Source organism: Pimephales promelas, chromosome 10 (genome assembly GCF_988280905.1).
Source record: "Pimephales promelas chromosome 10, fPimPro1.hap1.1, whole genome shotgun sequence".
Taxonomy (NCBI): Eukaryota; Metazoa; Chordata; class Actinopteri; order Cypriniformes; family Leuciscidae; genus Pimephales; species Pimephales promelas.
This window is the reverse complement of record NC_142778.1, coordinates 30,524,534-30,551,269: the sequence shown is the minus strand read 5'-3', so window position 1 is coordinate 30,551,269 and position 26,736 is coordinate 30,524,534. Positions and strand designations below refer to the sequence as shown.

The following is a 26,736-nucleotide window of genomic DNA, read 5'->3' as shown; positions in this document are numbered from 1 at the left end:
TAATTTTCATTTTTGGGTGAACTAACCCTTTAAATTCATTCATTCATTCATTCATTCATTCATTCATTCATTCATTTCATTTCATTTGGTTTATCATTAACAAATATACAGCAACAAATATTCAACTCATCATAAACATAAATTTTGATTAAACCAAAGGGTATAGGCTGAAGCTCAAGGCTTATTGACGCCTATCCCTCTCAATTTTTACAACAGTCAAACAGTGCTCAGTTTGATCAGTGCAAATAATGAAGTAACCTAGTTGCCATAAATTGTTAAGTTCATTGAAATGGACAAATTGAGTTAATAAAATGAAGGAGATTGATTTAATCATCAGGAACTAAAAATATTATGCTATCTGAATCACATAAATTATTTAAGTTGATTTGACAAAAGAAAATATGTTGTGATTACAAATCATGAACATATTTTTTTAGTGTACCAGTTTTAGACAGTTTGGACGCTAGATGCCACTGTTGCACATTGTACAATATAAGTTACTTATATGCCTGAATACAGAACACTTATACAGTAATAAAAACTCACACTGACAACAATCTGAGCATAGCACACGTATACCATGTAGACGTCTGTTTGATGAACGTGTTTACATCTGGAAGACAGATTTTTTAGAGTGTTTGCTCATCTACAATAAGTCTATAGGACATTTCCTGAAGACTGAACGTTTTGGTCTTTGATGTTGTCTTTGTTGATAAGCAGCTTTGATTTCCTTTTAACTTCAAATTCAGGTCAAATATAGTGCCATTCTGACCCTAAACTGGTATATTATGCATTCAATAGAGTAGACTGAAGCTCCCATTTCAAGCTTATGAAGTTTACAGAATTAATAAATTAAATGCTACCAGACTATCAGACAATATGTGGAATATATGACTGTTTTCTTGGAAACTCGAAATCAGTCATAAAATTAAATGGAGCCTAATTCCTTTTAGTTAAAATAAGATGACGCACACTTGTAGCTTAATAGCTCGAATTGTGCATCACTGCATTTTATTGAAGGTCAAATGTGTACCAAACACATTAACGGACATTCATGAAGGCATTTTATGTGCTTTGCTGGATCGCAAGCATGTCATGCTATTTCTTAATATCAGTCAAGTGTCTTTCCTGCTAATAAACATGCACATAAACATTGATGTTTTTTATTATCACTCTTACAGGCAAGTATTTTTTGTCAATATATGTATTGGCAAAATAGGATTCATTGTGGGTGAAAAGACCAGGCTATGCTCTAAGAAAATGTTTCAAAAGAAATGGTATTTCATCAGCACAATTAACCCTAATCCTGATCACCTTTATCTTGGCAGTTTCTTGAGAATGTTTTCAGTAAAAACGTTTCCACCCTGTCAAAGTCTGTTTTAGTTTAACTTTATATCTGATCAACCTATGTGACAGAAAAAACATTTCCTATATTTCAAAAATGTCAAATTTAAGGTTAGGCTACCAATTATTTTGATTGATAATAATGTTGAATAGAAATGTATACAAATGAATTAAAAAAAACTTTTAATGAAAACATCATGGTAAAATAATCGGGGTCTTATTTGCTCACTATGCTAATATGGCAAAAAAAAAAAAAAATATGGCCATCTTCATTGTATTAGCCAGCCTGTAAAGATTGGTCAGGAAAAACAAAGAAATCCATGTGCACCGGTCAGAGATGTTTTCCAGTAATTTGTCCATGTAAACACTCTTAGTTTAAGGTGCCTGTGGTTGCGCATAAACTGCATTTTTGCTTGTCATATGCGCGTTTTGCATGCTCAAAGATTCCTGTTCACAAATGCTGTCTATATAGGCAGCTCACGAGGATTTGAGCCACAGCCCGTGTGTGGCGTTGAGCCTTGAGCGGGGTTCTCAAGCATACAGGAAGGGGAGAGAGCTGTTAGCTAGCAGACAGCGGGCAACTGTAAACAACTCACTTTTATGAACCTCACAAATCAAACATACCTTACGCTGACTTGCTCATCCATTTGCATGGCATTTAAAATGTTGCTTTAAATGCTTGTTTAGCTGTAGACCGCAGACTGTTGAAGTATTACCGCAGGTTTGCGTTATTTACAGAGCAGGGATGCAAGCAGCTAGAGAAGCGCGCACCCGACTGCTCAGCTAAAGCTTCTGTCAACACGAACCGCTTTGCTCTCTTCATTTCTCTCTTCTGTCTTAACATTAAACACTGTAGAAAGGACCGGTCATGTGTTACGGAATGAAATAGTACCAATATGACTGTTAGCGATGTTTTGAACGGTTTGTTAGCTTGCCGAAGGTTTGTTTTCTCAGTTAGCATATAAGCTAAAGCTATCTCCAACATCTATCTCCAACATCATCGTACAAAAAGCCCATAACTGTAGATTAATGTGTTCTTTTATTGACGTAATGCCTGTAAAAGGGTGTACTATCGGTCTAAAACAAATTCTTCGACAGGTTTCAGGTTAAACTAATCTAAGCCATGGTGACAGGCTAACTATACCGAGGAATATTTCACTGGCTGGAAGAAAAAAACAGGAGTGTGGTTATGTCAAATACAGTAGTATTATGTTAAATGGCGTAGAAAGGAGTCTCCATAAACAAGTCTTTGAGCTGGCTGGCTACTATGGAAGTTCCTGGAAGTGTCAATGTAATGCAGATGAAAGTCCACAGCAGCAAGTTTAATGGACACCAACAACTGCTGAGATGAACTAACCAGGAATCAAATGGTGAATACTATTACATCTTTATTTTGTATTTAGTCATCATTGCAATTCAATATTTTATAGATCTAGGATGATAAATGAAGTTGTATGGGGTTTATATAATATATCTTTAGTTGTGGCATTCAATTATTTTAGATTGATTGTATGTGGCCTGCATATCATTTGATTTAATTCTCATTCTATATTGTATTTGCTTCAGGTTTTGAAAACCTTCAATCATGGGTGATATGAAGACACCTGATTTTGATGATCTCTTGGCTGCCTTTGACATCCCTGATGCGACCAGTCTGGATGCCAAAGAAGCCATTCATGGGAATCAAGATGAGGGAGAGGGACACCTGAAGCACTCAGAGATGTGTATGGATGCCACAGTTTTGATCCCTCACCCAGTGCCTACAACTGATGTCCCTGCTGTCAGTGTTATAGTAAAGAACACCAGTCGTCAGAACTCCTATGAAAATCTTGTGGAGAAGGAGAGCTCTCATTTGGGGCAGCTTTTACAAAATGGTTTCAAAACTTCTGCAGACTCACTGGAGACACATCTCTCTAGCTATCCAAGGCTGGATAGCTCCTCTGTCAATGGGGACTGTACAAGACATTCTTTGGAAAAAATTCCCACCCTCTACAAAGCTGAAAAAGTTCCCACTCAATCAGCGTCTATGCCTCAGTTTAGCCCAATATCTAGCCCGGAATCTGAAGACATTCAAAGCAATGGAATCAATGACCGTCCAAAATCTACAGAGACATCGTACTTCTCGTCTAATTCACTCTTTACATCTTCGGCTCTTCCTGTTTTAGACAGTCGTGGAAATCCAGATGCATCCAGCTTGACAGACAAGTGCAATGAAAGAAATCATGGTTCAAAAGGTGTGGATGATCTCGAGTATGATGGCTCATCAAAAAAATATGATTCTGTGACTGAGAGGGACTGCATCCAAGATTGTGGAACAAATGCATATTCAACCCCTGAGGCGACTAGTCCTTCTTCCGGTCGATGCGACAAAGCTCATTCTTCCAGATTGTCCTCTTGTCTTGATGCATTAGTAGCCCTAAATGCTAAAAAGGATCCTGGTGGGCAAACTAATTCAAGGGACTTTGCAGTTACCCCAAAAGAGACCATGAAAATTAGTCCAAAAATACCTATTTCGCCAAGGAGCCCAAGAAGTCCTCTAGACGTGGTGAAACGTTTCGTGAAACAGCCTGACAGCCCAATAAGTATATGCAGTGACAGCAGTGGTAAAGCATCTCCAGCTGTTGCTACTGGCTCGCCTCCAGCCATCCCACGAGTCAGAATAAAGACAATCAAAACCTCATCTGGAGAAATCAAACGCACCGTCACAAGCATATTGCCAGACTCTGAGACCGAAGATCTCACGTCACCGTTTGGGTCTTCGCCATCTCAGTCCTCTGTTGAAGATGCCTTCTCGAAAACATTGCCTGTGTATCGGTCAAATGAAATCATTTCGGAGGTCATTTTTGAAGATGGAAATCAGGAAGCCTCGAAGACCGCTTTGTTGGGGAGCAAATCCACCCCGAAATTGGTAAGGAGCTCAAAGAAACCCCAAACCCAGAATAATAGTCATAACTTAAAGACAACACATGGTGGAAACAAGCAAAGGAAGGCTTCTTCTGCTCAGATGGGTTCTTCTGCTAATACAAACTACCTTCCAAAGGCATTACATTTAGCAAACCTAAATCTAGTCCCACATAGCGTGGCTGCCTCGGTTACAGCAAGGTCTTCCACTAACAGACAGGAGCCCTCTCATTTATCATCATCAATGGTGTGCAGTTCTGTACCATTGGTGCATCAAGTTAAAAAAGTCTCCCCAAACACACGAGCTGTTGTCTCAAATACTGCAGCTGGAACCTTAAACAGACTGTTGAATTACTCAAACCCAGTGCCAACATATGTTCCTGACCTGAGTCCACCACCAGGCACCAATATCAAGCTCCCACCACAAGGCTATTGCTGCCTAGAATGTGGAGACTCGTTTGGGCTGGAAAAGAGCCTTGCATATCATTACAGCCGGAGGAGTGTGCATATTGAAGTCGCATGCACACACTGCTCCAAAACATTGGTGTTTTTCAACAAATGTGCTCTCCTGGCACATGCTCGTGAACACAAGAACAAAGGGATGGTGATGCAGTGCACTCAGTTGTTCATGAAGCCCATTGCTGTTGACCATATGTTGATACCCACCAAACCTAAGCAGTCTGTGACTCAGATCCCTTGCGGGAGCAACACCACCGAGTCATCCAAAGGCCAAGCAGTCTTGCCACTTTATCCCGACAAAGTTATTACACATGGATTCAAATGTCTGGACTGTAATAAACAGATGTCAGACTACACAGCACTTGCAGGTCATTATCAGAGATCATCGGAGGCTGAAGGTCTGGTGAGTCATATTATTATTACTACTACATTCTTAAATAGGTCATAAAATACATTTTTAAAATAAATAAAAAAAAACATTAAAATCCAATGCACACACACAATGACTGTACCTCTTTTGATGTTTTTAATTTATTTTTCATAATCTTTTATCAGGAACTGCTTTCTATTTTAGAAACTAAAAAGTTTGTCCAACAAATCAAGTCATGTGATTTGAACTATATGCAGAAAAAAATAAAACAGGAAATGATATCTTTGAAAGGACTTTTGCAGACCCTCGTGACTTTCTGTCAAGGTCTTTTCAAGTTCCTTAAAACATCAAATCATTCACATTTTTAGGCAGGATTAGTTCTAATGTGGTGCGACCACCAAAAACGTGTTTTAATCATTTATAGTTTGACATAAAAAAAAAATGTTTTAACCATTTCAAAAAGTATACTAAACTGTTGAAATTAATGGTTAAACCTGTTTTCAAGATGTAAGGAAGATGTATTATTACTTTTTACTTGATGGTCAATCTTGATAACCCCATAAAATAATGAACTTGGCACTTGTTTGAAACTAGATTAAGAGATTTTTTCTTGCGTTCGTCATGGATGGACACTCTTCTGTGTCATTGACCCTTGTGTTTGCTTTCTTTAAATACAGATGTGCAAGGTTTGCTCAATGCTGCTACCCAACAAGTGCAGCTACAGGGCCCATCAACGCATTCACACACACAAATCCCCTTATTGCTGTCCTGAATGTGGGGCAATCAGTCGCTCGGCGGACATCCAGAAGCATGTGAAAGAGAATTGTCTCCATTTTGCCCGTAAAATTGGTTACTCGTAAGTACCTTGAACTGTGACCTCTAAGCCAATGACATTCTGTGAATCTGTTGTCATTTCTCTCTCTCCCCTCAATGATTCACTCAAATGCAATTTCCCTCAGGTGTCTGCATTGTGAAATGCTTTTCATGTCACTGTCCCTCTTGAAGACTCACATTGAGGAGAAACATTGTCAGGTCTTCTATAAGTGCACTAAATGTCCTGTAGCCTTCAAAACTTCTGACGGCTGTCTGCTGCATGTAAAAAACAAGCATGGCGGCAGGGAACCCAGCCATCAGTAAGTGCATCTATTGATCTGTTATACTGTCATCATAATACTCTAAGTGTTCCTAGAACTTTGTTGAGGAGTTACTTCTGGTTTATTCTGTGCAGGATGATCTACAAGTGTTCCTGTGAAACAGTCTTTAAGAGGAAGCAGCTGTTGTATCAACATTTTCATCACCGTATTTGTGTGTTCAAGTGTCCAGAGTGCACTTCATTCTTCCCAGAGAAACTACTTTTGGTGCAACATTTTAAGGTTTGTTTTAGGGTTGTGAAAAATTACTGGTTCTTTGTTACCAAGTCGATATTTAAAGCTGCAGTCCGTAGCTTTTTTGGGGTTAAAAAATATCCAAAATACATATTTGAGCAAATACATAACCAGCCAGTGCTCAAAACTATCTGCTTGCGTTAGCTCGATTCAAAGCGGTTAACTTGTAACAATATTTTAATTCCAGTGATACTGGTGGATTTCTGTGGGAGATTCGAGCATGTCTTTGCGTCATTACGTCACATCTGTAAACAAAGTAGGAGTTTCGGCTAGTAGGCTATATTGCGAGTGAGAATGTTGGAGGTGGAGATTTATAGCCTTTCTCACAGCACTTGATATAATTAAACTTATCAATTTGATGGCGGATCCAGAAAGGTTCAAACAACAATCACCAATGACAACAGATTCACTTGTTGTAAAATGCAATCGACTTTGTTCGGACTTTGGGAGTGGATACAGAAAAAAAGAGACTGCAACGGTCCATGCGAAAATAAGGATACAGATCGGAAAGACATTACATGTACTGTAGTCACGCAATGCTGACGTTGTTAACATTAACAATTTGAGAACAAATTATAATTTGCATGGTTTTGCGTGATACGATAACTTATAAGCGATTGTTAGATTTAATCAGCGCGATTTACTGCAATGTCAGAACCTGAACAAAAGTGGATGTTTCTCACTTATTCAGAGGACATTTTCCGGTGAAAATTCTTATGTTGCTCATACTTCCAAAAAAGTTGCTTCGTAAAAAAGTAATTCTTCGAATAACTGCAATTGCAGATTTCGAACAGAGATGGCGACAAAGAGAAAATAAACTCCGGACAGCTTTACATTTTAAAAATGTAACGGTGCAAACTGCTAACCTTTTTGCAGTGCCGCTAGTATTGAGTACTGGCACTATATAGATTATAGATGCATGTAAATGTACTTATTGAAGGAAATCTTCACTGAATAATTTATTCAGTGTTAGGAAGGAGGTGTGAGTTCATTCCATACACATTTTCTACATCGTTTTCTGTCAATGACACTACAAGACATTTACATTTCAGACATTTAGCAGATGTTCTGCTATGAGACTGTTGTGTTCACCAGATGGCAAGCAGACCATTTAGAACATTATCTGCTAGGAATTAAGTACTTCCTGTACAGATGCAAATAAGTGGGGTCTAAATAAACCTAATACTGTATATATACCATATTTTCCAGAATATATTTTTTTATTATTATTATTTTTTTTAATTATCTGCAAAATGCTGTGATGTAATCAAAAGCATTGTATATAATCCAATTAGTGTCAAGGTCGCAAAACATGCACAACGCACACACATTTGGATTCATGCTAAATTCACGAGCAAAAGTTTATTTGTATAGCGTATTTCCCAAACGCTGATAGTTTCAGTTTTGCTTTAAATAAATTAATTTGGGCTTGGCGTTTATAATAAATCTTCTTTATAATGTTTTCTCTCTCAACAATGCAGTTTTGACTCGGTGAGACTTATAGTTAGGTGTGACTTAGCATTCCTCATAATCTGCATGAGTTTGATTGCATGCTGGGAGGCATGTAATAGTCAAGATGAGAGTCTGTCTTTTGAAGTGGGGGTGCTTGCAAATGACAGATGGTGGTTCTGTGTGACACATGGTTCTTATTTTTTTTTGTTTTTTTTTTTGTTGGAGCAATGGTTGGCTATTACAATAACTCTTAACAAAAGATAAGACAAAATGCTGTAACTTTAGAATGCATACTGTCAACACGGAGAAAGCATATGAAATTCTTATTAATGAGGTCTGTTTATATAGCAGGATAAACGGAAAATAAATAGAAAAATAATTTTTAGTATAATACTGTGGCAGAATGAAAGTGCAAGGAGAGATGTGTGTTGTTTTTTTATGGTTGCATCGGCGAAAGAATTTATTTTTTTCATTTATTTTTGACCGTTTAATCTGCCACTGCTTTTTCAAATGCCTTTGTACTTTCATAGTACAAATGATCTCTCATTTCTATCAGAATAAAAGTGGTTGTGTATTTATATCATTTAGATATTGAAATAATTATTCACATTCAGAAAGTGAAATAAATTGTCTCTTTCATCTTCAGGCTATTCATGGTGGCGTTTTCAGAGGTGAAGCTGAAAAAAACCCTAAAAAGACAGAGACGATGTCTTTCTCTGATAAATTGTCACCAGAAAACTCCCAACCACGGTTGACCAAACCGGTTAAGGAAGCCAGCATGAAGGGAAGAGAGAGTTCTGCTGCACAGAAGTCAAGTGCTGTAGATAGCATGAAGAACACTGGTTGGACCTGTGGAGAATGCCTCCTGTGGGTCCCTGACAGGGAGACCTTCGTCAATCACATGAAGACCAGCCATGGCAGGGTGAGATCCTTTCCTTCAATCGATATGAAGTTAAAAGAGTAGTTCACTTTTGAAAAAAACTTTTGCTGATAATTTACTCACCTCCATGTCATCCAAGATATCCATGTCATTCTTTCTTCAGTCGAAAAGAAATTAAGGTTTTTGATGAAAACATTCCTGAATTTTTCTCCATTTAATGCACTTCACCTGTAACCAAATGGTTCAAGGTCCAAAAGACGATTTCAGTTTCGCTGTAACAGTCAGTTTCAGTCAGTTTCGCTTGATAAGACCCTTTGATCAGTTTGCAGTTTGTACTGAAACTGTCATTTGGACGTTGAACCGTTTGGTTCCCATTGAAGTCCATTATATGGAGAAAAATGCTGGAATGTTTTCATCAAAAACCTTAATTTCTTTTCGACTGAAGAAAGAAATACATGGACATCTTGGATGACATGCGGGTGAGTAAATTATCAACAAAAGTTTTTTCAAAAGTGAACTACTCCTTTAAGCAGTGTCTTACACAGTACGTGTGTATTTTGTATTTGATTAAATGACTAGTACTCCTTTTTTTGCTCTAGTCAATTTGTGATTTGAATGTTCATGTTTCTTTGCAGTCTGTAAAGAGGCATCCTTGTCAACAATGTGAAAGGTCATTTAATTCACCCTTGAGTCTTAAACGACACATTCGCAGTGACCACGATGGGAAAAAGAAGGTTTACACATGCTGGTAAAACCGCTATATAATTAAAGTTTCATCAAGATATGTTTGTTTGGAGGAGTGCGACCTTGATTTGTATCTTTCTTGATGCATTCTGAAGGTACTGTACAAATGAGAGGATATCCTTCACTAAACACTCTATGCTTAAGAACCACATCAGCTTGATGCATGGAATCAAGAACCCAGATTTCAGCCAGATGGCAAAGCCAGCATCTCGGGAAGTGGGCAAACCCACAGGCCAGGTAATCTCAAATACTTCATTTATTTATTTTATAGGAACATTTTTAGTACTGCGTGTACATCTATACTTCCTCTTTCAGAGGCCGAAAAGAAGAGCAGAGGAGGCCCATGGAGTTGCAGAAAATGAGGGAACATCACACAATACCCCTGCCAAGCGGCCTAAGCCACTTTATCGCTGCGCCAAATGTGGCTTTACCTCTGAAAACCAGGCCCAGTTTCAGGAACACATACCTCAACACAGAACCGATAGCGACACACCCCAGTGCCAACACTGCGGCCTTTGTTTCACATCTCACCTAGCACTCAGCAGACACCTCTTCATTGTACACAAGGTCAAAGAACCAGAGGAGCATGAGGATACTGGGAAAGGCCGAGAAAACTCAACAGACTTGAGCGATGAAACTGTACCTCTTTTGCCAAAAAAGACTGGTCTGTCCACAGTGGAGGAGCAATGCAGACCCCACACCGAGCCCACAGACAGCAACAACACACAGGCATCAGAAACAAGTGGATTTGAGGAAGAAAAAGACTGAATAGAAGAAAGGACTCCAGTGGAAAGCTGCTAATCAACTTAATTGCAAGCATGTGATCGCAGAATGCAGCTTATAAATGGGGTACTGAAAACGTGTTGCCTTACAGTCAAATACTATATCTCAAGTCACATGTATCACATATATTAAATAATGTTTTATTGCATTATTTGGATTAACTTAACTGTTCCATTCATGCAAGTAATTGTCACTTTTACTGCTTCTATGTTCATCCTATGTATGTGGATAATCATAATTTATTTTTGTGTAATTGCGAAAGCTTCATGTCAGTGTGTTTCAATGTTTCTTTACATAGCAATTGTATGTTTTTGTTCATGTACCATGTCAAATCTGTCTTGGGTACATTACAATGCAGGAAATATTATGTATGTTACATATCGTAGCCATAAGTGGGACAGTCATGTAATATTATGGCTGTTTTCAGGGTCACCAAAAATGTTGAAGTCCCTTTGACGGTCAATAGTTGGTGATGTGATTATGATGTGCTGGTCTTGAAGGAAGGGCATGTCTGATGATGTTTATTTTATATTTATTAGGTAGTGTAATTGTATCACAAAGCTAAACATCTGTAACAGTATTTGCTACTATGGAGATTACATTATTCTGAAAGGTATTCACTTAAACCCAGGTATCTGCACTCAGAGAAGATATATTTTCATATTCATTCCATGTAGATTACTCATTTATATTCAATGAGCCATTCTTACAATCAAATTTAGCACTTTTGTAAATGCTTGTATGGAAAAAAGAATTTACATATTAAAGACATCGGAGACTCAACTTTACAGTTTGTGCAATAGCAGAGATTTGATGTTTTGGGGGCCTTTAAAATGATAACTATAGCTATTAGATAACTTTTTTTTTTTGTCATTTCTTAGTTATTTCACCAATGTTTCAGATTAAAATGTTGATTATTTTAGTGTGACCAGTTTACATCTTCAAGAGTAATTAGATTACTATACTTATTACTCTCTAAAAACTATTGTATTACTTGTAATCACTTTCTGAACCCCATTTCAACCTCGACCAGTTTAACAATAGACACAAAACTGCAATCTTGATTCTTTTAACATCAACTAAAATACATTTGCATTCATTATTATTGAACTGGCCAAAGTATTTAAAGGGAGAAAGTTACATTAAAAACACATTTTAACATTACATTTTTATTATATAGAATTGCTATAGTCTATACAGTATTTAATGTGATTAGATCAGAAGTAGCCTGACTTTAATTTAATTAAATGAAAAATTAAGAGTAAGCCCTAACTTTACTTTTTCCAGGGAAAAGTAATTGGATTACTAAGTAATTAATTACACCCAACACTGAGTGTGACAAACTACTTCTTTACCAAAGTGAATATTTCTCAGGATTGGGTATATATATATATATATATATATATATATATATATATATTATATATATATATATATAATTTTTTTTTAGTACTGACTACAAAAAAGCCAGGGAACATTTCCACAAACTCTGGAAAGATACAGACATTGACCTAGGAGGGCATGTTTTATTTTGTTTACTCGTTTATCCAAGAGCTCGTACAAAATGAAAATATCATACTCATAATATTGAAATTTTAGTTTAATTATATATTAGCTAAATAAGTATAATCTTACAAATAATATCCTTTTTTTTTTTTAAATCGCGACAACCTAACGTTAGTTCTCTCAACTTGCCACCCCCTCATTTTTCTTACCGGAAGTAACGCAACCAGTAGAGTCGTCGCGCATCCGCTAACAGCAGTGGCGGCGAAACATATGCACCAAAATTATAATTTTGCAATTGTTTTTGGTTGGCTTTTGCCATACATATTTAACTTACAGACAAGATGTTATCATTAGATTTCCTCGACGATGTTCGGCGAATGAATAAGCGTCAGGTGTGTATTATTTTAGCCAGTTAGCTCGGTGCTTCCTCTGCATTGCTCTCTCTCTTACTACACGTCAGCTTGAATGACAGTGGTTTTAACGGTCTACACGTATTGATGCTATTCATTGCGAGTTGCAAAGATAAAAAAAGATGGTTTGATTGAGTTTACATATATTGCTGTTATTAAGCAGATGGAGAGGACAATATAAACGGAAGTCGGCTTTTTGCAACAGCTGCTGTTCTGTTATTATCTGCTAACTATTTCATTTGAATACTAGTTGCTACAATACTTTCACTTTAAGCCAATAGACTGAAAACGTCTGCATTCTGCATCCTCTTTGCTAAAAACACACAATATAATTTTTTATCATACTGGGACTCTGGGAGACAGAAAAAGCTGATGTTGGGCATCATGTGTTGTGTTTTTCAGCTTTACTATCAGGTGCTAAATTTTGGAATGATTGTATCTTCAGCCTTGATGATCTGGAAAGGCTTGATGGTTGTAACTGGAAGTGAAAGCCCGATTGTGGTTGTTCTCAGGTAAGGACATCAGTAGGAAGTCGGCTCATCACTCTCATACCAAATCCTTTGACTTTTGTGATGTTAAGAATTTTTGCAGAATGGTCTGATACCTTTTACATGACAGTGTTCCTTCCAGGAATTCCTTCATTTACAGAAACATTAAAGCTCTTTTTGTTGAACTGTTGTAACAAGTCACAATCTTAAAGTGAGTTTTCAATATCCTTATGCATTAATAAAAAAAAAACAGGAAAAGTCATAGTAATGCACTGGAAAAATTGTGTGAAAACCTTTCTTTATGCATGCATTGTTTTTGATTGCTGTGTGACTTGGGTCAATATTTTTTTGTTGAACCTGCATGTTTCGATTTCAAAATTCTGTTTATGAATGTGTAATATTTTAATTTTTAAATGTCTTAATAGCGGATTTTTGGTGGGTATCAAAATATAAAACCTGCAGGGAGACTTTAAAATTGATTGAAGCATGTTTTAAGATCTGCACGGGACAATAAATATGCGCATGTCTAGGGCAATTAAGTGTTATAAAAGTATTGATTTTATTATTTTTTGCAGTGGAAGCATGGAGCCTGCATTTCATAGAGGAGACCTCCTCTTCCTCACAAATCGTGTTGAAGATCCAATCAGAGTGGGAGAGATTGTTGTGTTCAGGATTGAAGGAAGAGAAATTCCCATTGTACACAGAGTGCTAAAAATTCACGAAAAGTGAGTATTCTTATAAGATCACAATGAATGTGGTATATAGACTGCCTGGCCAAAAAAAGTCATTGTTTGGATTTACTGTATATTGGCAAATGCTGAGTCGATGATTGGATCATTATAGCTGTAATCCTTATGTTTCTAGCATGTTATATGTTTGGCAACAGTTCTAACTGATGGAGTGTGTAGCTTAGAAAAACACATCATGTTTGTGTTCCAGGATGACAATGTCAAGATTCATCAGGTTCGGACTCTGAGCCCAGACCTCAAATTCATTGAAAGTCTTTGTGATGTGCTGGAGGATACTTGTGCTGGATTCTTGCATAGATGCAATACACAATCTTGTGAAAGATATGATGCACCTCTTGATGGAAATAACATCACAAGATTTATTTCCAGGTCTAGACTCAGAAGTGCCAATTCATGTGTGAAAATGATTCTTGAGTCTCCCTTCCAACCATTCTTTCACAGTTTGAGCCTGAAGAATCTTGACAGTCAAATTTGGAATATGGCCATGGTGTGTCTTCTTAAATGGTTGTTTGAGAAAGGAAAAGCTACACACTCCATCAAGTAGGCTTAGAAGGACTTTTGCTTAACATATAACATGCCAGAAAAAAAAGATCTAATTAGACTCTAGCATATCCCTATTTAGATACAAACAGTAATTGTTTTTTCCTTATTGTAAAGAACATTTTGATAGTCTAAAGAACCGTTTTTGTGCAATGGAAAGGTTCCATTAATGTTAAAGGTTCTTCCATTAATGCTAATAAAGAACCTTTATTTTTAGAGTGTATACCCTTTTGCGACTTTCTGTACACTTTTTTTTTTCCTTCCAATAACACTAATGCCTACTGATTTCAGGGAAAATGGCGATATCAAGTTCTTGACCAAAGGTGACAATAATTCTGTGGATGACCGAGGTCTTTACAAGCAGGGACAGCACTGGTTGGAGAAGAAAGATGTGGTGGGCAGAGCAAGAGGGTAAGATCTTGATGATTTGTACAATAATAATTTACAGTAGTAAAATCCTTAGACATATTTACGCAAACAAATCTGATCTAGTAATGGAAGTATCAATCTATTCCATGTCCTGCATTGCTTTGCGTATGTTGCCACATTCCTGATCATTCTTCCTCCATGACAGGTTTGTGCCTTACATCGGAATTGTCACAATTTTGATGAATGACTACCCCAAATTTAAGGTATGTCATGCAATATGTAATGAATCAAGTTTAAAGTGCCCCTATTATGGTATTTTAAAGGTTTTCTTTAAACTCTGCACACCTTTTACATTCACAAACAGCTATATCTCACACTACATGTAAGGTTGTACCTGAAAAAAGCATAATGGGGGCAATTTAAGTGATAAGTTGTTACATTGCAGTTGTTCTAACACGTCTTCTTTGTTCCTTGACAGTATGCTGTACTCTGTTTGCTCGGGCTGTTTGTTTTAGTACACAGAGAATGAAGACTTTCAAGAGTTATGCTGTCGGGGAACACATCCCTCTTGTGACCAGTTTTTATGGTGTCTTTTTGTGAAAATTCTACACTTACACTTACTTAGAGACAAAGGTCAAATTATCAAAGTTTTCTCTCTTCAATGACAGTGCAAACACAAGTACTGGAAGAATTTGTATTTGTTCATTTTCCATGCATACCAAATTCGGGGTTTGTTTGATCTGATTTTACAGCTGTACTTGTACACCATATGTCAAGATCTGTCTAACTCTTTCTTAAAGGCTAAATTTTGTATTGAATTAAAATGTTGAGTGAAATTCTCAAGTGTGTTCTCTTTTTTTTTTTTTTTTTTTAATAAATTCATCCTTATTGTTCATTTTCTTTTCACATGTAAAGTATTGTTATATTATTATCAGTAGTCGCACCTATATAGCCTTTAATATGTGAATCATAAATATAAAAATGAAATATAAACAAATAAATCTGTTTTCCTATATGTATGCTTAGAAAATGTGCATCTTATTCATGCATTACATTAGGTCTTTCAAAAGGATAGTTCACCCAAAAATGAAAATTCTGTCATTAGTCACTCACCCTCATGTCATTTCAAATGTATATATGATGAACAAATTGAACTTTCATTCACATATAAACATTCATCAACATATCAGTTGTGGTAAACGAAAGCTCAAGCATGTTTGCTTGATGTACGAGAACCAATGAGGTTCATTCTTGTGTTACGCAGCACGTTTGAGCTTCAGCAAGAACCAACGAGGCTCATTCTCGTGTTAGCCATATTTGAGCTTCAATTTATGTTCGGTAATCAATGTTTATATGTGAAGAAAAGCCTAAATTCAATCTGTGTTTTGAAGACAAACGAAAGTTACGAGTTTGGATCTCACACTCATGTTGTTTTAAACGCGAGTATTAAATTATTTTCATTTTGGGGTGAACTATCCTTTTAAATTCTCATTGTAAAGTATTATTATTGTATGGTTTTATTAGGAGACACCCGTATATAGCCTTTAAGATGTGAATAATCATAAATACCAAAATTAAATATTTAAAAAGCGACCCTTTTACCTCAATGTATGATTAGAAAATACTGTTTTATTCGTATTAGGCCTTTAGATCTGTTAACTCGACTAGGCATTTATTAGGATTCACGTAAACCAGACTTTAAAGCAAATTAAGCCATGGATAAATCTTGATAAGTCATAGTAGTTCCTCGTGTTTATTACAGTCACACATGCGACTCATAATATTGAAATGATTTATGAATTCCCAACGCCTCAAAACGCTTTACCGTTCTATTAATTGTATTAACTTGCATGCGCACAGCCTACGCACGTCACATATCGTTTCCTATCCTCATTTAAACATTCGCTGTCGTTATGTGCGTTCAGTGACTAAAACTATGACCTCAGAGCCGTTTGCCATCCCGTCCCATAAATACCGCCTGCAGAAGAACATCAGCAAGAGCTCGCGACCAGGTGAATCTCAACCGAGGAATCCACCTACAGTTACTCGAGAAGATGGCTTTGAGAACTGAAGATGGACATTGCAAATATAGCCTCTTATTCGCTCTCATTATGCTTTTTAACATATCCTTAAGCACATCTGTGAGTTTCGATTTAACGGAGCTGCGAAATAAAGTTTCGAAAATAAAAGTGCATCCACGTGGGAATCTCTGGGCGACAGGTATTTTATACATCGTTTATTGCTCATGCAGTTAAAAACGACTATTAAAACAACTTCCCAGCATTATTTTATGTCTTCTTCCAGGTCATTTCATGGGCAAGAAGAGTATTTCAACCAGCCAGCCGCAGGACTCTCCGTTCTCCTCGAAGCTTCTCAGGAATACTGTGGGAGAATCAGAGAGTTCCGAGGATCTGAGGGAGATGATCTCTCAGGAGCTGTTGAAAGTTGCTCAGCTTGAACAACCAAAAGGGACACGAGATGTTTATAACCAGGTGATCAGAGCTATTTACAGAATTGGACAACACGACGTACAGGATTAAAAAAAAAAATGTAGATATTGTTGCCTAATTTTATTTATTATTTTTTTCAAGATACAGACTTCATTGTAAAGCTTTTGAAAAGCTATACGTTGGAAATAATTAACTTATGACTCCCAATTGTAATAAAATGTTAATTTGACAAACTGTACGATATTGGAGTCTTCTTTTAATGTTTGTCATCAGGCTTATTAATAAAACTAATGTAGCCTATTTTACTGCAGAAAGTGCACTAAATATTCACAAATTCAAATGTCTGGATATCTGAAAGAATAAAATCAGAGGGTGAATGAGTGAATGGATTAATGGATGAATGAACGTGTTAAAATATTTTTTTAAATAAGAAACTGCGTATCTCGGCAATATGGTTACAGATGTAATCTAGATGGTCATTTTACCTAATCCTCTTACATATTTTATTTTTCAAATGAACAACTAAGACATTTCATAGAAATAAAACCACAGTGGACGGATCATGGATGTGGTACAAAGCAGCTTATCGTTCCCATGGGGTTCCCTGATGCGCGCAGGGATTTGGAGCCTTTGTAAACAGATGTAAGAAATGCTTTTTGTAATTTTTAAAATTTTGAAAAGTCCTTTAAAATATTCTTCGGTTGGTAATGTGAGGTCAGGTATTTGGGGGAAATGTTTAAGCACCAATATAAATATATGAAAAGCAATTTAAATTCAGAATTGATGTCTGTGTATTCATCACATGCACATAGGTCCTGTCAGAATGATCCATAGCCTATACTCTAAACAGCAACATCACCGTGAACAAAGAAATATTTTGGTAGTTATTCTCTCTCTCTCTTACATTTAATAACGAATAATAGCCTAATAATATTACTATTATTTACATTTTTATTATACAATTTATTATTTATGCATAGGACTATTTATATGCATGAGTGTGAATGCTGTGTTTATGATATAGGCTAAAAATAGCCTATGCTTAAACGTTTTATTGAAGGGGAAATAACCTTCAAAATAGTTTCTAAAGTGATTAATTTTATCTTTAGATAAAATTGGCCCACAAATAAATAATAATTTTCTTTAAATTGGAAGGTTATTTAGCAAACCTATAGAATTTTATCTGAAAGAGACTATCAGTGTGCAATCCATTATAATTTATTAGATTATCAAACAAAATTACCATGTTGGAGTGCATTTATCTTTTTGTTCCTTTGCAAAATTACCAACCTTTGTAAACACAGACCACTCAAATCAGTTTAAGCACATGTCAAGAATTATGACTTATTTTAAACAGTGATGAAACGTGGACACAACCTCATCTGGTACAATTTACATTTTGGCTACTGACCTATAGAGGGCAGCAATGCAATATCTGTACCCGGCCGCTACATGAGCGCGAGCCGCGAAGAAGAGCTTCTCATGTTTTGCTGTTGAAAAGCATGAATATCATCTCGTCAACTCGACTTTGTGCAATAAAATGCCTTTAATAGTGATGTGTGGATACCCATGCAGTGGTAAAACCCGACGAGCCCATGAACTGCGAGAATACTTCACCCAGAATACAGAAAGACAGGTTCATATAGTCGGAGATGAGGTTCAAGGGATTGACAGGAGCTCTGTATATGCAGGTGAGAAGCTTCAAAGTTTAACAATCATCTATTGCCATGTGTGTGTATGTTACGACAATCCTGAAGCCAAAAGTCTATCTAACTGAGAAAGCAAAACACTTTACAATTTAAAATGGTTTGCTGGTCTTATAAGCAGTGTTGGGTAAGTTACTTTGAAAAGTAATTCATTATTTGCTATAATTTCTTATTCAATAGTAACTGATTTCTGTACTAATAGGCTAACTCTCTATAAAGTTGTTTATTGGATTACTAATTACTTTCTGAATCCCATATCAACCTCTACCAGTAAACAATGAACACGAAACTTCACTTTTGATTCATTCACATAAACAATATGCAATTGCATTATTCTTGAACTGACCAAAGTGTGTAAAGCGAGGTTACATTTAAAAGAAAATACGTTTTAGCATTACAATTTGATGTTAAATCCACAGAATTGTTCTAGAGTCTATACAGTATTTAATACAATTACATTTTTAATTAAATTACAGGAAAAAAATAAGACCCTTGACTTTTTCAAGGGAAGATTACCTGAGGGAAGAATAAGATTACCTGATTAATTACACCCAAAACTGCTTATAAGGTTTTGTCACATTTTTATATTTGCTGTTTCTTTGCTTACAGACTCACAGAAAGAGAAGAATTTGAGAGGATCACTGAGAGCTGAAGTGGAGAGGTCAAGAGAGAATCAAACATAACAATGATCAATCGCAAACATGGATGTTCAAAAGAGAAACATTTAGATGATCTAATTTAATCCATTAAATTCTCATAATTGTAATGTCCATGAATTCATGTTTTTTTGTTGTTGTTTTGGAAAATATTTGTAAAATTTTCTACAAAAAAAAAAGAAATAGATTAAACATTTTTCAAGATAAACGTATTTATTCAAATGTCATGAATGTTTTGAGTCACGGATACTAAAAAGTTCTAGGATCAGAAAAGGTGCCTTTTTATCGATTTGAAAAGATTTAATCCTCTTTTGTTATTCAAATAGAAATCATTCAGTAAAAGTTCTTCATGTTCAAATTAATGTGACATGAAGTCCTAATGTAGCTTTGGGAGTAGCCTAATAATTCAGTCCTGTCAATCATAATCCCAAATGTGTATGAGCAGCAATCATAAACTTACATAAACATACAGTTTGGTCTCTAGTGGGAATGATCGCGTGCTACAGAAAAATCAAGACAAAAAATGTGCTGTTGCGGCTTGCTGGGAAGAATTTTACAGCATTAATTATATTTATTAAATAAATTATATACTTATATTTAAATAGTCCACTTGTAAAATTATAACGGTACACTAATTTTAATTATACACTTGCATTATCAGACTACTGTGACTTTGATTTATATGATTTCTCTTTGATTCTCTCTCTTTGTAAACAGGAAAGTCAATAGAGATGACATTGTGATTCTTGACTCCTTGAATTATATTAAAGGTAAATCAATGTTTGTTCTGTTTTAATGAATACATCTACACATTTGCTATTCATATAATGTTAGATGTTTAAATGTACCTTTAGAAGTTATTGATCCTGTACAAGAGTAAACAGTGTTATGTTAAGTGACATTCAAACTCTCAACTGTTGGTGTTGCATGTGACATCTTATGATTTCAGTTTGGTTTATTATTAACGATTAATTGTGTTTTAATTCCAGGCTACAGATATGAGCTCTTCTGTCTTATCAAACATACACAAACACCCCATTGCTTGGTATGTAAGCACTTATAACTTATATATTATCTACATTTTTGTATGCTGTGCACATAATGCTATAACCCTTGCAGATATACTGTTTGACGTCAGCTGACGTGAGCTCAGAATGGAATAGAGGCAGAGAGGCTGATTCTCAGTACACACAGGAAATGTAAGCATTTGTTTCGTCTCAGTTTGGTACTATTAAAAGAATAGTTCACTTTGAAATTAATTTGATATGTTTTAGCTTACCTCAAGGGCATCCAAGATGTAGGTGTCTTTGTTTCCGTAGTAGTTTCAATTTTGATATTTTTAGGTCGCTAATGTCTGTCAGTCATATTATGCAGGTCAATGGTCACCACCTCAAAGAGCATGCACAGAGAAGTCCAAATTAAACATGATTTAATGACTCGTAAATGTAAGTACACATTGATGGCCTAAGACATGAAACGAGTGGTTTGTGTGAGAAAACGAACAGTATTTATATCGTTTTTACCTCTTGTAACCACAGCCACAAAGTGCCCGCGCCCTCAGATCACTTGCAGGTGGCTGTGGTTACCGCTCGCTTCATGTCTTAGGCCATCAATGTGTACTTACATTTACGAGTCATTAAACATGTTTAATTTGGACTTGTCTGTGCATGCTCTTTGAGGTGGTGACCATTGACCTGCATTATATGACTGACAGACATTAGCGACATTAATATAAACTTTTCAACATTGAGAATAATAAGAAAAAATGCTGAAATTCAGCTTTGCATTTAAATTACATCTGTAAAATATTTTTAAATTGTAATAATATTTTATATTTTTTTAAAAAAATCTTTTGAATGGAAGTTGATGATGTTCTAAAATAAAGATGATAAATATATTATACTTCATCATTACCAATCGTTTCCATTTTTTTTTAAACAACAGTCTTGATGGACTAATACAGCGTTTTGAAGCCCCTGATTCAAGGAATAGATGGGATAGTCCACTCTTTACTATTCAGCAAGAGGACTCACTTCCATTTGAAGCCATCTGCGATGCGCTGTTTAAAAGAAAAGCACCAGCACCTAATCAGTCCACACAGAGCGTAAGATCACTAATAATGCGTTATCCATGAGTATGTAGCAACATTATGTACTTTTGATGGCCCATGAATGGACATTAGAACCTGTTTCCATTTCTGTTTGTTTTACAGCAACCGCTCTCATCCACCAATTTTCTGTATGAGTTGGACAAAGTTACTCAAGATGTCTTAATGGTACGGTTTTCAACTCCTTCAGGTGTTCTTTTATAAAAATAGAAAGCTTTCAGAGTCATTCTTTCTGTTTGATTGCCTACAGGTGAGCGTTTATGGATTGCTTTGGCATTGCAAGTCAGTATCAATAGAATGTGTCGTCATACGGGTTGTTTTATGTCCCAGGCTGTTCTTGAGTCACAGAAGACCAGCGTCCCTGGAGACCTCATTTCCATTCCTGGAGCTACAGAAAAGATATCCTTTATTCTTGCATGCTTAGCATTTCTCTATCTTTGAATTTCTTTTCTATTAGGTGTATCTGTACCGGCAAAAACGGTACCAGTAAGTACTTAAAAAAACAACAACAACAAAAAAAACAGCATTCCTACTGTCTATATTTGGTACACTAATAGATGCTGCTTTCCAACACTCTCATTCATTTTTGTTTGATTGCTCTCTGAGCATCAAAGGTTTCTATTTACAGCTTGTTTTACTAGCATTGGTTTGGCATTGTAGCCAATCAGGTGCTAGTCAGTAATTTAGTCTGATTCCACTTAAAGGCATTTATTGTGTACTTAAAGGAGTAGTTCACTTTTTAAAAAAAAAACTTTTGCTGATAATTTACTCACCCCCATGTCATCCAAGATATCCGTGTCATTCTTTCTTTAGTCGAAAAGAAATTAAGGTTTTTGATGAAAACGTTCCAGCATTTTTCTCCATAAAATGGACTTCAATGTGAACCAAATGGCTCAAGGTCCAAAAGACAGTTTCAGTGCAAACTGTTGAAAGGGCTTTAAACGATTACAGACGATGAATATGGGTCTTATCAAGCGAAACGATCACTCATTTAAAAAAAATACCAAAGTTTAAGTTTTATAAGCTCAAATGGTCACCTTGCTGTGTTCTGTGATGCGCGTTCGTGACTCTCCTGTTCAAACTCGTTCATCAAAATGAACAAATCTTTTTCCGATTCAATTCGGAAAAAATTAATTGCAAGATTACAGCATAACATGGCAATATTTAAGAACTGGAAAAGAAAGGAGACGCTGACTTGTCAAAAGGGTGCTAGTTCGAGCTCGACAGATAAAAGAGACTGAGATACTCCCTCTGTCTATTCAAAATGTTTAACAAACACTCTTCATGGTCGGGCTTCAGTTTGCAAATGCCGGGAAAATTCTCCACAACAGAGCGAATTGCATCCCGTGTCTCCATATACGCGGTCGCTTTCGATTTCCCCAATCTTAAACTCGGCGCTTAGCGTCTACGTCACGGCTTTCAGCCCGCCCTCTGTTCGTTGATTGGGCCGGCTGTTTTCAGGCCGGCCCAATCGGCCTGAAAACAGCCGATTTTTTTTTTTCAGGAAAAAAAAACGAAGGAAAACGAAGAGACATGTCGCTGTCTCAGACTGAGCACAGAAGCGAAAATAGAGCGGAAGTACAAAGTCTGACGTAGTCAGGCTAATGTTTCTCAGGGATGAACGCAAAACAATTTGTGAGCAAACTTTTTTACTTTTTTTTCATATTTTGTACACCACTATGTCCATTTAGGGGCTCTGTAGCTTTTGCTCAGATTTTTTTAGGGGAAATGTAATATTGTTGTCTTGCTTTGCTGAGCCACCCATCATAGCTATTTGATGTTTCTCACTGTGACAACACAGAAATGTCCCACCATAAACGGTCAAAGCATTAGAAACGATTACAACATGAAACCAAGATCAAGCCTGGAATTTTCGACTTGCGCTCGATTGAATCTTGCTGACAGAAAGTTGATCCGTTTAACGCTAACTGAAGATGTGTTGTAGTAATAAACAGGACCTATGTGCATATGATGAATACACAGACATCAAAGGATGTCATCAGTTTGGTGGCTGTCCATAACAGCTTTAGCATTTAGACACATAGAGACGGACTGGCTGCCCTTTGAAATCATACAGAATTCAAATGGGATTCATTGGAAGTTCATTTATACTCGTTCTTTGTTGTCTCGCAACAAAGTCCACTGGTTACCCGTAGTCCTGTTTTCCAATCACATCCACTGTTTTAAGCATTTAGGATTCTTTGATAAATAGAAAGCATTTATTTGAAATAGAAAAATATTGTCTGTTTGGATCAATTTAATGCATCCTTGCTGAATAAAAGTACATTCTTTCCAAAACAATAACACTGCAGTATTTATAATGCGTTCCTTCTCATAGATATGAAACTCTTTATTCTATTTATTTGCCAATGCAATGTACTTTATTGTAACAGCCCGGTTTTCTTAACTTGTTCAATACATCGAACTCACGAGAAGTCTTAACATGGTGGAGCTGAGGAAACTCAGACGCCAGTTCATCAGTTACACCAAGATGCATCCAACAGAGAACATTGGACAGATTGCCAATATGTTTGTGCAGTATCTTAATAAGAGCATGCATTAACAGGTGTTTTTTTAATTGTAATTCTTAAGGTCATATTTATTGTTTTCAAGTTGCATTTTAAGAATGTTTTGAGTGCAATAAATTTTCAACTCTTCCAATGTCGTTCTGTATTCATTGGTGTGTTAATACGAATCATTAAAGAGTAGGGGGTTGGTCAAAACAAACTGGACAGTTTAAGGACTATTATGTTGCAATTGCAAAGGAAAATATTCTTTGAATATGAATTTAAAGTTGCACAGTGAGAAAATTGTAGGAAATATCACAAGTCGGATTTGAACTCCTCTCACGTAACAACCTAACATATCGCCTATCCGGTTCATTGCAGTGCTTTTTGTCTTTCAGAGATTTTTCCTTTTTCTCTTCGGTAACAGGGAACATGCTGGGAAACGTTCTGCTGCAGTTTGGATGTTTGTTTTCGGTGGTTCACCGACCTTGAAATGAGCGTAATGTTTGATTGAAGTTACCAATGCGTACATACAGATGTTTCCAGGCTTCAGACGTGGGCAGGCTAATGAAATGAACCATAAAACTCATTGAGACGCTGACTGTTAGTGTTTTTCACGCAAGTCTCTTTTGTTTATGCCTCTGGGCAAAAGCAAGTGTTTGGAGAACCATATTGACTCTTGTGTTAGGGATTCACTGGGGAAAACAGGCCAGCTGTTTGTGTGAAATTATAATCTGGTATAATATGATTTGAAGAAAACATGCACTCCAATAACTTCTGTCATGACCCCTCAGACTCTTTTGCATGGTGAAAATAGCAACATGTTGGTTATATTTTTGTCTGACAGTCTTTTTTTCATGTTTTAAGTTTTTATAGTCCAAGAAAGATAAGAAGATGTTTTATTTAAAGTGGGGCCAAAAACTATTTAGTCAGCCACTTTTTGTGCAAGTTCTCCTACTTGGAATGATGAGAGAGGTCTGTAATTTTCATCATAGGTACATTTCAACTATGAGAGAGAAAATGAAAAGCTTCTTAAAGAAGAAGTTACAGGTCTGTGAAAGCCAGAAATCTTGCTGGTTTGTGAGTGACCAAATACTTATTTTCACCATAATTTACAAACACATTATTTTAAAATCCTACAATATGATTTCCTGGATATTTTTTTTTCTCATTTTGAATAATATTTCCATAATATCTGTTATTTCGACATCGTATATCATTATTTTTACACAATAACTTGTTATTTCAACATAGTAGGGGACGAAATCTGCATTAAGCCACATTATGCGTTTTATAATGGTTTCCTATGGGAGGAAAATGCTAAACGTTTAATTAAATGCGTTGCGATTTCTGATTATGGTAGTAACCTGTCTACTTTGTTATGATTTCATAATGATTAATTACATGCATGCACAATTATGCATGAACTTGATAAATGTTGCAGATGTTTTACTATGCACAAACAAATGCCTTTAAACTTTAAAATTCAGAATTAAACGAATGTGAAGAAATAGCCTGTACGTCTATTAAAGGATATAGTTCACTTTGAAATTAATTTTTGATATGTTTTAGCTTACCTCAAGGGCATCCAAGATGTAGGTGTCTTTGTTTCCACAGTATTTTCAATTTTGATTTTTTTTTTGGTCAAACCGTTGTTGTCTGTCAGTATATAATGCAGGTTTAGTGGGTCCACCTCAAAGAGCATGCACAGAGAAGTCAAAATTAAACAAATGTAAGTACACATTGATGGCCTAAGACACGAAATAAGCGTTTTGTGTGAGAAAACGAACAGTATTCATATCGTTTTTACCTCGTGTAATCACAGCCATTTCAAACATCTGATGATGGCACGGGCGCTTCGGTCTGCGCATGCGCCGGAAGTGATCGCTTGCGCGCCTACCTCACTCTTTGTTTATACCGAGATTTCGGAAGTTTTACCTTTCACTAAACATATTTAGATATACAGGAAATCGCAATACGATTTCGGTATATCTAAATATGTTTAGTAAAAGGTAAAACTTCCGAAATCTCCGTGCAAATATTGAGTGACGTCACATGCAAACGATCACTTCTGGCGTAGCATTGAACTGATTCAGTTCGGTTCAGTTGGACATTGCACAACTGATTCAGATCACTTGGACGTCACTGTGAATACACGAGGTAGGGTAAAACGATATAAACACTGTTCGTTTTCTCACACCAACCGCTCGTTTCGTGTCTAAACGTGAATTTCGTTTTTTTTATGTAGGACTGATGTGCTTGTTCAATTTAATAAAATTAAAACTTTAATTGTGATAATTAAAATAATTGAATATTAAATATTGAGTGGCCACGTTTTGCTAATTTATGAATCGTATTCAATGTTATATAGCCTTTTTATTCAGCAAGGACGCATTAATTTGATCAAAAGTGACAATCAAGATAAAACTGATCAGCAAAACTTCAAATCAGCATATTATGATGATTTCTGAAGGATCATGTGACACTGACTGGAGTAATGATGCTGAATATTCAGCTTTGCCATCAAAGGAAAAATAAGCGTAAAATGAAGTACATTTTAACAATATTAATTTTGACAGTATTTTGGATCAAATAAACGCAACATTAGTGACCATAAAAGACTTATTATAAAAGCAAATCTTGCCAAACCAAACAGTGGTAGTGTATTTATGGCTATTAAAATACAAAGACTTGAGTTCTGAGCATATTTAGATTTTCTTTACTCCTTTTTAGGGAGCATTACAAATGAAACAAAATCAGCATTATGTAATCAACGATTAAGTGAAATGCTGTACTGTAATTCATAATGAAACAACAAGACATTCTACCATGAAATTGCTTAATCTTCCCACAATGAGGGCTGTTTTAATCATAAAACAGTTCAATGTTCACAGCTTAAACGATTCATTTATTTTAGGGTGATTTTAGTA

The 26,736-nt window shown here is 36.0% G+C and overlaps 4 protein-coding genes across 5 annotated transcripts; all 4 read left to right on the top strand.

Moving 5' to 3' along the window:
- Positions 1–1,862: 1,862 nt before the first annotated feature.
- Positions 1,863–11,106, top strand: znf592 (zinc finger protein 592). Of its 2 annotated transcripts, XM_039684023.2 has the most exons (9): positions 1,864–2,714; positions 2,911–5,107; positions 5,752–5,930; positions 6,034–6,207; positions 6,303–6,447; positions 8,558–8,833; positions 9,427–9,539; positions 9,631–9,772; positions 9,851–11,106. In XM_039684023.2, the coding sequence occupies exons 2-9, from the start codon at positions 2,930–2,932 to the stop codon at positions 10,301–10,303; spliced, it is 3,660 nt and encodes a 1,219-aa protein (XP_039539957.2). In that variant the 5' UTR covers positions 1,864–2,714; positions 2,911–2,929; the 3' UTR covers positions 10,304–11,106. The 2 variants fall into 2 exon arrangements, with proteins under 2 accessions (XP_088972580.1, XP_039539957.2); XM_089116454.1 differs by having other exon boundaries at positions 1,863–2,714; positions 9,631–11,106.
- Positions 11,107–12,029: 923 nt separating this feature from the next.
- On the top strand, positions 12,030–15,216 carry sec11a (SEC11 homolog A, signal peptidase complex subunit). The gene is made up of 6 exons (XM_039684315.2): positions 12,030–12,216; positions 12,637–12,746; positions 13,298–13,447; positions 14,303–14,422; positions 14,586–14,643; positions 14,859–15,216. The coding sequence occupies exons 1-6, from the start codon at positions 12,166–12,168 to the stop codon at positions 14,907–14,909; spliced, it is 540 nt and encodes a 179-aa protein (XP_039540249.1). The 5' UTR covers positions 12,030–12,165; the 3' UTR covers positions 14,910–15,216.
- A 102-nt stretch (positions 15,217–15,318) lies between these two features.
- On the top strand, positions 15,319–17,068 carry nmba (neuromedin Ba). Its single transcript, XM_089116450.1, has 3 exons — positions 15,319–16,600; positions 16,685–16,868; positions 16,967–17,068. The coding sequence occupies exons 1-3, from the start codon at positions 16,435–16,437 to the stop codon at positions 17,028–17,030; spliced, it is 414 nt and encodes a 137-aa protein (XP_088972576.1). The 5' UTR covers positions 15,319–16,434; the 3' UTR covers positions 17,031–17,068.
- Positions 17,069–18,269: 1,201 nt separating this feature from the next.
- On the top strand, positions 18,270–23,956 carry kti12 (KTI12 chromatin associated homolog). Its single transcript, XM_039683780.2, has 9 exons — positions 18,270–18,521; positions 19,146–19,197; positions 19,910–19,962; positions 20,182–20,237; positions 20,312–20,391; positions 21,137–21,296; positions 21,405–21,467; positions 21,630–21,698; positions 23,719–23,956. Exons 1-9 carry the CDS (start codon positions 18,371–18,373, stop codon positions 23,860–23,862), a joined length of 828 nt encoding a protein of 275 aa, XP_039539714.2. The 5' UTR covers positions 18,270–18,370; the 3' UTR covers positions 23,863–23,956.
- The last annotated feature ends 2,780 nt before the right edge of the window (positions 23,957–26,736 follow it).